This window comes from Mastomys coucha, unplaced genomic scaffold (genome assembly GCF_008632895.1).
Source record: "Mastomys coucha isolate ucsf_1 unplaced genomic scaffold, UCSF_Mcou_1 pScaffold9, whole genome shotgun sequence".
NCBI classification, from domain to species: domain Eukaryota; kingdom Metazoa; phylum Chordata; class Mammalia; order Rodentia; family Muridae; genus Mastomys; species Mastomys coucha.
In genome coordinates this window covers 61,648,627-61,660,111 of record NW_022196915.1, presented here as the reverse complement: position 1 = coordinate 61,660,111, position 11,485 = coordinate 61,648,627, and the positions used below count along the sequence as shown (strand labels likewise).

Below are 11,485 nucleotides of genomic sequence, written 5' to 3'. Positions count from 1 at the left end.
TCTTAGTCTGTGTGCTTATGTATAAAAATTTATAGCTATAGTCTAATCCTAACCATCAGTACTGTTAACTTCTTCATGTGCATGGAACAACCTACAGCTACAGTCTAGTCCTAACCAGTAGTATCATTAGCCCCTTCATGTGCTTGGAACACAGATAAACAAGGTGTTCGTGCATACAGGAGCTAAAAATGCATCCAGTTTAGCAAATAGCCACTTTTACATGAGCCAGTGGTAAGCCTGGGCACACATTTTAGAGGCAAAAGCTCAGTTTCCTAGCCACTGGTCAGTAATGGAGCCTCTCTGTGGGTCAAGGCAGAGTCAAGCCACACTGATGGCAAATTTCTGTTGTCTCAGCAGTCTAGCCCAGAAGGAGCTGGCCACTGCAGACTCGATTCTCATTCCCCCCATAAGCACAGCCATCCCTACCATAGCCCGATCCAGCCCAAAGGGACAGGAAGCCCCAGATGTTACTGACTCAAAGAACATTTTCTCAGTTCCTGTGAGAAGTCATTTTACCAGTCTCCAAGCCTGATCTTCAGTACTGAGTTCAAAGCATTTTGAACAATTTGTTTCAACTTCTTTCATGCAACGCTCTCAGTTTTCAGCTGAAACATTTCTCCTTGCTATACCACTTACCAAGTGCCCATAGTTGTGTGTGGTGTCCGGTTTTGCCAGTTACTGGAGTACAAAGGCTATCTCTTGTATGGAAGCTTTTCACAACCCGTATGCGGTTTCTCAGATATTACGTGCTCTGTGCTAGTGAGCTGCAAGCAACCTTTAAACATATGCGGAGACATCCAGAATTGGGAACATTTTATTTGGAAAGTTTTTTTTAACATGATTTTTTCTTCATTTTCCATTAAGGCAATAATATCCTTCCTTTGTGGAGGCAGAAGGGCAAACATCATCCGAGGCTACATGAAGTTCAGACTAAAGTCATAGACAAACACTTTGCATTCAGATGCAGTGGGGATACTGCTTGGGAGCTGGGAAGAGTCATCTATTGGTTAGCTGAGCCCACTGTCAGTGGGGGGCGGGGGGAGGGATGAAGCTGAGACCCTCCATTTGCATTGCTTTGGACAACAAAGTTCCATCACATCCTTCGGCCCCTAAGCAGGATGCTATAGCAGTAAGCCTTTCCCTAGTGCAGAGGGAATCCAGCTTTGGTTCACAATGCTCTGTGGTTTTTTAATGTTTGGTAAATTTTCATGGAAATTGCTTATCTAGTGGGAGCTATTCAAATTCATACTGCCCTCTTTTGTTTTGAATTCCCAGGCAGTTCCTAGCCAACCTTCTACTCTAGACATCCACTTACATAGTGTATGTGCCCGTGCAAGCATTTGGGAGAGGCATGGACATAGATTATTGGCACATATCAACGCCCCCCTTCCAGGAACTTTAGGGTGGCAAAAAGCTTTTGTATACCCACAAAATGAGCTTTGGTAATATGGCTGGGCAGCAATCAAATATGCCGATGTCTAAAAGCAAATGAAGTTGAGTAGGATTGCTTCTGAGTGTCCTCAGACATTTTGTCAACACCACAATGAGCAGCTTTCTAACAAGTGGGGTTAAAGGCTTGGAGATGCATTCAGAAAGGTAGATGTGCTTTGTGGTTCCCATCATGCTGTCCCCTAGTGGTTTTACTCTCTATTACACTTTCCTGGAGTCCCCAGTTTTGTAGTCTCCCAGAGATTCTTGGGACCTTGACTGATTTGTCAGATACTCCAGTAGCCAAGAGACAAGGCTGGCAAAAAACCGGGACCACAGAGCAGGTGTGGTTCTGAGGGGAATGGAGACAGGCTGGGAGAAGGAAATGCAAGGAGGGGCTGTGACCATCCAGTGTTGGGCTCTAGTGACAGGCTTTATTTAAGGCAAGTTTGACGATCCCTTCCAGGTCCTCAGTCTGAACAAGGCAAAGAGCAGCTAGATCAAACTGGCTCAAGAGATCAGGTGACCCTTAAGAACACTGTAGTTTATATCCTTGACTACCAGTGAAATCAAGGGGGGAGGGGCGAAGGGGGGTGAGCATCTGGAAATAATTTCTTTTTAACTCTTTTTCCCCCCCTGGTAGAATTTCAAAGAATAAAAAAACAAACAAACAAACTGTAGGCGAGTAGATCTTCTGATGAAAAAAGAAAAAACCAAAGAGAAGCACGTATTGCTAACTATAGCAGAAGCTACTTGGCAGAACAAATATGGGAATTTCAGATAATGTCTCCAAGGCTCGAGACTTTGGAATGGCTTGCATAGTCCTCTGTATTCCGGGAGCACCATGTGCTGACCCTCAGGGTTGACTGTGTCGACTTCTGGCTTACTCCTCTGGGCCTTACACCCTCTTCATCCCTTTCCCCATGAGGCAGGCAAACACTGTCATGACCATTTTGGGGTTCACTTCAACCAGGTCTTCTGGAAGGGCATACACCCTTGCTCCAATTTTTCTGGCCATAGAGATGGCATACCTGAAAGGGAGAGGAAATGAAAATGCTGAGCAGCAGTGGCTGAGGAGGGCCCTTTAAGAGCACAGGCACAGCCCCCTCATCGAGGGCAGGGATGACCACCCCATCTGCCCACATGGGCTGACAAATCTTGGCTTAGCAAGCTCCCTCTGAAGCATCAGTGGCTCCCTAGTCTCAGAATGACTGTGAAACATATGGTTTTGCTCTTGAAGACCTTCCCAAATTTTACCTTTTTAAAATGTGTGTGTGTATGTGTGTGTGTGTGTGTGTGTGTGTGTGTGTGTGTGTGTATAGAGGTCAGCACTGGGTTCTTCCTCAATCAGTCTTGACCTTATTCTTTGAGGCAGAATCTCTCACTGAACCTCACTGAGCTCAGGGGTTTGGCTAGGCTGGAGGGTCAGCAAGCTCCAGGGAGTCTCCTGCCTATTCCCCAGCACTGGAATCGTAGGTGTGCATGACCACCTATGGCTGTAAGCACGGGTGCTGGGCATCTCCACTCAGATCCTGTGTCTGGGTGGCAGGCACTTTGCCAGTCGGGTCATCTCTCCAGGCTCCCTGCTGCTGCTTTTGAGACCCACAGGAAAAATATGAGGTTTCTCCTGGCCTCCCTTGCCCGGGGCTCTTCCCCCTCCCCTGAAGCTTTCTCCTGCTGGTGCTTATATTGCCATCCCTGAAGTAAAGTCTTTTGGAGCTTGATCAGACAACTGTCTTGTTCTCATTCCTCATTTCTCTTGTCTCTTTTGGTCTCTCTCTCTCTCCTCTGCCCTAGGTCCCTGTTGAATGCTCCATGGGTCGGACTCTGATGCCTCCCCTGTGCAGCTTAAAAACTGTGTGGCCTTGTTATTCCCTTAAACTGCACATGGGCCCAGGCCTGGCTGGTTTCAAACCTTTGTGGGTGTTTGTTGTTTTCTTTCTGTTTTCACGGTGTTCTTCTATTGAGACTTTCTGTCTTCTCTGTCTGTTTCCTGCTGGCTTACCCATCTTTGCTGAGGAGCTCAGCTTAGGAGTCCTTTGCTCTCAGGAGCCACAGCCCCTCCCTGCCCTCCCCCTCATCTCCATACTTCTCCTTAGATATCCTGATTACACTCTACACAACCACAGCTTAGCTCTAACTTCTCTCCGGGAGACTCTGCTGACTATTCTCATGTGGGGAGCACATCTGGAAAAAGGACCACAGAGAAAAGGGCACTGCTGGAATTTTAAAGCAGGGGTGAATTCCAGTCTTGTAAAGGACCCAATTGTGCCCCTTCTCCCAGAAAGATATGGAGATGTCCTGAACCCTCAAATCTCTGGCCTTGCTGATTGCTTATGAAGCTACTCTAGGTTTTTGTTTTACTCCATCCCAACACAGGTAATCTGAAGCTGCTACTGGACTACACCTAAATTGATGATGAGACTGCAAAAAGCCATGAGAAGAAAACCCAGGTATAGTAGAGATAAGGTATTTGCACAAGGCACAAACACCAGATTCTACAACTGGCCAACTGGCACCTGTGCCCCCCTTTCTCACCCCCCCAAGTTTATTTACATACTTTGCATTGTTGAGTTTCTCTTCATCGTCCAGGTTTTCTGTCTTTAGGAGGTCATAGTTTATGGAACCTGGCTGAATGGCATCAATGAGATCCAGAACTGGAAGGCTGGTGCTGATCTTTGGGTCCTACGTAGAGAGGGAGGGAGGGTTTGTCAATATAGTCTAGAGTTCCTTCTGTCTGCCTCAAGGGAAGTGGGGAGGTCTTTTTTCTTACCTACGGAATAGACATAGAGAAGAAGGGACCAAAGATGTCAGAAAAGCCCTGCTTTGTGCAAGAAAAGCACATCTAGCATCCTATGGTGAGTGGGAAGAGACACGTGGGGGTACAGGTGGACTGGGTCACAATATATGCTCTTTCTCCCAGGAACTGGGGGCAGGGGGAACTCAAGGTTTCCATGGAGACAGCAACAGTAGGATTAAGCACTATGACAGTAATTAACACACTTTGCCCAGCCTTTTCTTGTCACCACAGGGCCTCAGGAACATTTTTCTTCTCTTGTTTATCCTTTTCTAAAAGCTTTAACTTTTGAAGCTGATTTTGTAATCGACACACCGCATGGTATGTATTCCTCATGTTTTGAGGTATATGGGCATTATGGGTGGCTATGTGGAGCTCACAAACATATAACCTTACAGAGTGGTCATTTTTGTGGTGTGGGTGTTTACTGTTCATGTTTAATCTTTGTTCCTGTGTTCAGGGTTGATAACAGAACTCAGAGCCTCACGTGTGTCAACATCCGCTGCACCATGGAACCAGGGCTTCGGCTCCCTTGGTTAATCTTCACTTACAGAGGAGATGGGAGTCATGCCGTTGAGTTGCTGGGAATTGGGAGAGCTGGGATTTGAATCTAAAATTCAGACTTAACATCCTGGACATTTGTAAATGTTTGGATGTTCACATATAGTGCTGAGAACACTCCTCAGATGTGGGTGCACAGAGCTTGGTGTGTGTGCTTTCTTTAATCATGGTCCTGGGGACAAGGAGTGTGCCTGTGTTACTGTCTGAGCACTCGGAGTTCAAGCAGCGTGTACTTGGAAAGTGTGAATCAGACTAAATTCTAAGGCTGATAACAGCTCTCCCACCTCCATTTCAATATCAGAATGAATCTATGTAATATTTCCTCTTGGCTGATAAAAGAAGCACTGTAGTTAAAAACAAAGATGGGGCTTTACCCCAGGTTCTTTGCTACCTCTGCAGGCAGTTTTGGTGACAACACAGCACTCAAGAAATATAGTGATCCAAGCCCTGCCTTCCTCCCTGGATGTGGAACTGACAATGGGCGAGGGGTGGTGGACATCTAGGAAGTGGCACTATTAGGAGGTGTGGCTTTGCTGGAGTAGGTGTGGTCTTTAATACCCTAGTTCTAGCTGCCTGAGAGCCAGTATTCTGCTAGCTTCAGATGCAGATGTAGAACTCTCAGCTCCTCCTGCACCATGCTTGCCTAGATGCTGCCATGCTCCCACCTTGATGATAACGGACTGAACCTCTGAACCTATAAGACAGCCCCAATTAAACGTTGTCCTTACAAGAGTTGCCTTGGTCATGGTGTCTGTTCACAGCAGTAAAATCCTAACTAAGATAAGCCTTTTACACGTTACCACTGTTAATATAAGAAACCCTGAACTGGAAGTGTGCACATTTTAAAAAATGGGTTCCAGTGCATTACACTACTTCTAAGGAACAGAGCCTAAAATGGGGTGCTTAAAAGAATAGGTCTTGAAAATTAACTGTTAAAGGAAAAACAATGAGAAATTCGTCAGCAAAATGGCCATGAAGATTAAACAAGATCATTTAAGGAAATCCAAAGCGAGCATCAAAGCCCTGGCCCTGAAGATCACTCAATCCATAATGAAAACAACAGGAAGAGGCAGAAGGTAAAAACCTTTACCTTGAAGCTAGCGATGGATGAGCTTTTCTGTGCCTCCTTCAAGGTCGTATTTACCCAGTTGACAATAATGTCATCATTGACCTTCTGTCCACCTCCAATATCTTCCAGGATATTCAATGTGTACCTGAATGGAATCAAGAATGATTGTTTTCTTGCAGAAAAGTAGCTAGGATGTTCTTTCTAGACACAGCATGGGAGAGAGCCTGAGCACAGTTACAGCTGAGGGAAAGAGGTACTGAATAACACTGGTCCCTTGCTCACCCTGCATTCATTGCTGCTCAATTCATAACAGCTACACAATGGAACAGCCTAGAGGTCCATCCACTGATGAATGGGTAAGGAGAATGTGGTACCTTTATAGCATGGGATGTTAGCTGAGTGTTCAGAAAAAAAAAGAGCTATGAAATTCCCAGGTAAATGGAAATGATTATTCTGAGTGATGTAACCCAAACCAAGAAAGACAAACGTATATTTTCTCTCATTTTCGGATGGTAGCCTTGACTCTTCAGATAATCTGTGTTCCTTTTGGAGCACCCAGCGGTCAGGGACCTAGTAATGAATGGGCTGTCAGGGATGCTTTCGGGTGAAGGCAGATAGAACACAGTGCTATGAAGGGTTAAAGAGGGGATGCTGGTACAGGAAGGGTGATGGGAGATGAGAATAGAGGAAGGAGTGTGGGAAGGGATAACTAAAGATTATTAAAGAAAGGACCTTTGAAAAAGTCCAATGGAAACCTATGACAGCAGAAGTTTCATAACACACATACACACACACACACACACAGAAAGAGAGAGGGGGGGGGGAGTAAGACAGATATGCACAAAAACAGTTTAAGTGGAGTTACTGTAGACTAACGTAATGCATAAGCATATGTTTTTTTTTTTGGGGGGGGGGGTTCGAGACACGGTTTCTCTGTGTAGCCCTGGCTGTCCTGGAACTCACTCTGTAGACCAGGCTGGCCTTGAACTCATAAATCTTCCTGCCTCTGCCTCCCAAGTGCTGGGATTAAAGGTGTGCACCACCACCACCCAGCATAAGCATATGGTTCTTATAGTGAACTGCAGAACTAATGCTCTCTTGTACCTGACGCCATTGTTCTGGGAAAGAAGAGCAAGCAGGACAGTAGAGATGCATGGAAATAAGAAGGGAGCAACTGGCTCATCTAACCTGCAATGTTCTTCTTCAAGGAATATACAAACTAAGGAGCAAGGGCCAGTGAGTCTGATAGGCAGGTAGAAGTGATTGCCACACAGGCCACAAAAGGAAAGTTATATCCTCAGGATTCACTGGAGAGGTGGAGGAGAGAACCAACCCCAGACACACAGTTATCCTCTGTGCTCCACACTCGAGCTGTGGCACACACATATACACCTGCGCCCACAAACTCATGACAACCACCCACCCCCACACCGCCCCTGCCATGAATAGAATAAAGGGAAAATATTGCTAAGTAGTTAGGCATACAGTAATAAAGAAAACCCCAGGCTGACAGAGAGAGGGTCGGAATCCTCTCTGGGCCACCGTGGATTTAGAAACGATGTTTTTACAGGAGGAACATTTGTTATAAGATCCACCAGTCCCTAACATTCTCCAATAAGAGATAGATAACCTGCTTCCTTCTGGGATGGAGGAAAGCAAGCATGTGAGCCCCAGGCAGGCTTGCTGGCATCATGGTTCAAGTGTGCAGGTGTGGGTCATATTACCCATGAGTGACCTCTTCTCAAATTGAAACCCAGGAAGCTGGTGACTAACTCTCACCTATGAGGACCTACCTCATGAGGGCACCATCCACGCTGGTGCCTTGAATTCTGCTTACACAATCTGTCCTATCACTTGCACAATATTTAGTCTACACAAAGCACAATATACATACATTTGCCCACTAGAATTTCAAGTTTCAACCCCAGAGTTAAAGTGTTACCTGGTTTGCTCTGGTCTAATACAGCTTCCTGCCATTGAAAATAGGAGAGATAGCCTTAGAAGCTTTTATCATTTAAAATCTTTTTGGAATTAAAAAAATTTTTGATTTGTTTATTTTACTTATTTTATGTGCACGGATGTTGGATGGTATATATGTATGTGCACCATGCATACCTGGTGCCTGCTGGGGAAGTCAGGAGAGGGAGCCCTGGAACCGGAGTTATGGATGGTTATGATGGATATGTGAGTACTAGGAACCAAACTGGTGCTCTGTAAGGACGACAAATGCTCTATCCGCTGAGCCATCAGTCCAGCCCCTATTTATTTTTAATAGGATTTTAGTTGCCTGTGTGTGTGTGTGTGTGTGTGTGTGTGTGTGCACGCGCGCGTGTGTATTAAGGTATGTGCACTTGAAGGCCAGAGGTTGACATTGTCTCCCTGTCATATAAATGACAGTGTCTCTTATCCAACTAGGAGTTTAGCTAGCTAGTTAAGATGACTGGCCATTGAGCTCCCAGGATCTGCCTGCCTCAGACCCAGCAGTGCAAGTTTTACAGACACATGTAGCCTTGCTCTCAGCCAGGGTCCAGACTCACTTTACCCAGTGAGCCAACACCTCACCCCACCTGAAGATTTTCTTCGCTTAAAAAAAACAAAGTCACTCCACTGAACTAGCAATTAGGTCCCCTCAGCTGTGCCTTGCATTCTTCTCCCAAATCAGCTGAGTCCTTTGAGAACACAGCTGAGGTCATGTCATTACAGTGACTCAGGTCAAGCTTCCCAGTACGGCACACAAAGTCCACGGCACTTTGGCTCACTGTCTCCTAGAACGTTCTCAATTTCCTCTTCCTCTTTCATCCTCATCACACACGCATGTCTGTTTCAACTAAACAGAAGCTTTCCAACCCACACCACCCACACCTTGCATCCTCTTGCTTTAGGGATTTAATCTATGCTTGCTGGCTCAGGTGTCCAATCTCCGGGATATTTCCAGTGTTTTGAACACCTCCCAACTCAAGCATCTCTTTCCTGAACCATGCTGTGCATTAATTATTACGCTCGATTCAAGCTTGTTTCTTAGAATTTTTGACAGAGACAACATCTACCATGTTCCCATGGAGACAGGTCCGTGTTTATTTATCATGGTGTTTCCAATGAATAAGCAGGGTCCCAAGTGCATGCTGGGCATCCAGTAAATAAATGTGTAGATTGCTGAGTAAAATATGCAGAACAAATGCAAGGAGATGAATGAGATGCTTGTGTGCACTAAAAAATAAAAATAAATAAAAATAGGACCAATGTGATAGGAAATAATGAGCACCCAGGATTTAAGTCTAAAGTGTATTTAAAAAAATACTCCTAGTTTGAAAAAGATCCTCCTGTCTTTTGTAGGTTCATAAACCTTGTGTGTGACAGTGTAACTAACCTGTTTTTCGTAGCTAGCATATGCATCGATTTATTTCCACGTGAGACAATGTTTAAAACTTTCTGCCCAGTGAAGTTTCAGTAAGGTGTGGTTGGTCACTGATTACCTCATGAAGTCTTTCCTATAGATCACCTCATGGAACAAACTAAACACAACCTCCCATCATTCCAGATGTGCACCTCCCCTTGTCAGAAACCCAGCCCGCTCTTACTGACCAAATCAAGGAAACAGAAACTGAGTTCTCTCCCATTCTCTTGACCTTGGGAATTAAAAACTTCAAGGAGAAGTCAACCTCCATGTACAGATCTGTCTGTCAGAACCCAAACCAAACAACAAGAGATCCTTTTCTGGGCTGTGGGCACTTTTGAGGTGGCTTCTGGCACTCTGGTCTTATGATGGCATAGGGTTCTGATGAGTTACAAAACAGTCTTGCAGCCACCTCTAGTGGGATGCAGAAACTTCGTGGAACCAGATGCAGATTTGTAAGAGAAAGACAAAGGGAAGAAAGACTAGAATTGGGCTGTATCTCAGGTAGACAGTGCAGGAAGCAACTGCTCATCTAGATAAAGATTCAAAGCGTGAAGCAAGGGCCCAGAGAGACAGCTCTGTGGACCAGAGCACATTCAGTGTCTCCAAAGGATCTGGGATTAGGTCCCAGCACCCACATGAGGTGGTTTACAAACACTTGTACTTCCAGGAACAAGGGATCCAACACCTTCTTCTGGCCTACACTCAGGTGTGCATTCTACACACACACACACACACACACACACACACACACACACACACACTAGTACACACATGTTCAGGGCAACTATGCTATTAGCTGGAACACTACTGATAAGATTTCAATCCTGCTGGTGCTTGCAAAACACACTGGGTTGAAGAGCCTTTTGTCCGAATGAAATAGCATTGTGAGTCCCAGGTCCAGCCAGTTCCTCACTCAACAAAGGAGGATTGATGTGGGGTGGATTTGTGAGGCCAGGGAAGACATGCTGTCCCTTGCTTGCTCTCCTGCCTTCCCACACTCAGCACCCATTTTAGTTATTTAACATTTGAGAAGAGGGACCAGGAGTGGTTTTTGTTTCTTGGGGACCTAGTCCCAAGTCCCCGTCCACAGCCTGTGTGGCTGTAGGTGATGTTGTCGCCTGCTCTCTTGCTCTACAGTACCATTGCCATCTGCTGGCAGTATACTTGGTGGAAGCTTTGGTCTCCTAATTTATACATTACTTGCCAGCCGTCCAATCTTAGAATGATTTCTACACCGCAGAAGGGGGAAAGGGAGGCTTAGGCAAAATGACAAGCCATTTATTGTCCTGATAAATGACCAAATTAGCATATCTGTGCAATCCAAGTGAAATAAATTCTACCTAGAACTGGATGCAAATTGAGTAGATCTGTTACTGTGTGGCAGGCAGAGAAAAAAAGAAAAAAGAAAAGAAAACAAAGCGAAAACAAATCCCTTCTGGTTCCATTTACATAATCACTAGGCATTTCCCCTCCTTCAGTAGGAATGCATTTCTCTGTCCGCTTCCTTGTATGCAGAAATCTTCTGTAATAAACACTTGTGAGAGCTGTCACTGATCATCTAGGGGAAGCCAGCTACAGTAGCAGACAGATCTTACCTTGCATAGATCTCAGCCCTATAGGAAGGCTTGGGGCCATATGTGGTTGAAACTTCTGAGGCAGGTGAGCATAGAGAATAGTTTAACAACCTGGAGCACTTGGTCTAGGCTATGAACACACTCCTCTCCCAATAATTCAATTGGCAACCTGAGACCCTTACCTGTGCATACTACACACACACACACACACACACACACACACACACACTCCTCCACAAACAACATGGTTAGCAATCTGTTGGTAATCCAGGACCCTGCCTATACTGAGCTGAGTGCACAGCCATCTCTGAACTGTGGCACACGTTTTTCCTTCTCTTGATGGTTAAACAGAGATAAACCCTTTCAGTCATGCTCCATTATGCCTGAGTAAGACAATCTGGCCTAGACTGGATCTGGGTACACGTGCAATAAGACAAACGGTCCTCAAGAGAACTTCCAGAGAGAATCTCCTATTTGCCTTGCTATGCCAGTGCATACGTGAGAATGCCTATGATTAAAATAAGATGCATATAGAAAGGGGCATGTGTAGTAACAAACAATAAACAAACAAAGAAAAACCTTATATAACTTAAACCTGTCAATCAAAATAAAGAACTACTCAAACTATGGCCCTAGTAAGGAAATGCCTTTCCCTCCTG

General features: G+C 45.2%; 1 protein-coding gene across 1 annotated transcript in view; it reads right to left on the bottom strand.

The window, feature by feature from the left end:
- Window positions 1-798: 798 nt before the first annotated feature.
- The window catches only part of Lcp1 (lymphocyte cytosolic protein 1), a 99,973-nt gene continuing 89,286 nt past the window's right edge, over window positions 799-11,485 (bottom strand). The window contains exons 16-18 of the mRNA XM_031363050.1: window positions 5,877-6,000; window positions 3,989-4,113; window positions 799-2,459 (exon numbers count right to left, since the gene is read on the bottom strand). Of these exons, the coding sequence (XP_031218910.1) occupies window positions 2,327-2,459; window positions 3,989-4,113; window positions 5,877-6,000 (382 nt within the window). The 3' untranslated portion in view covers window positions 799-2,326. The remainder of the gene's footprint in view (window positions 2,460-3,988; window positions 4,114-5,876; window positions 6,001-11,485) is intronic.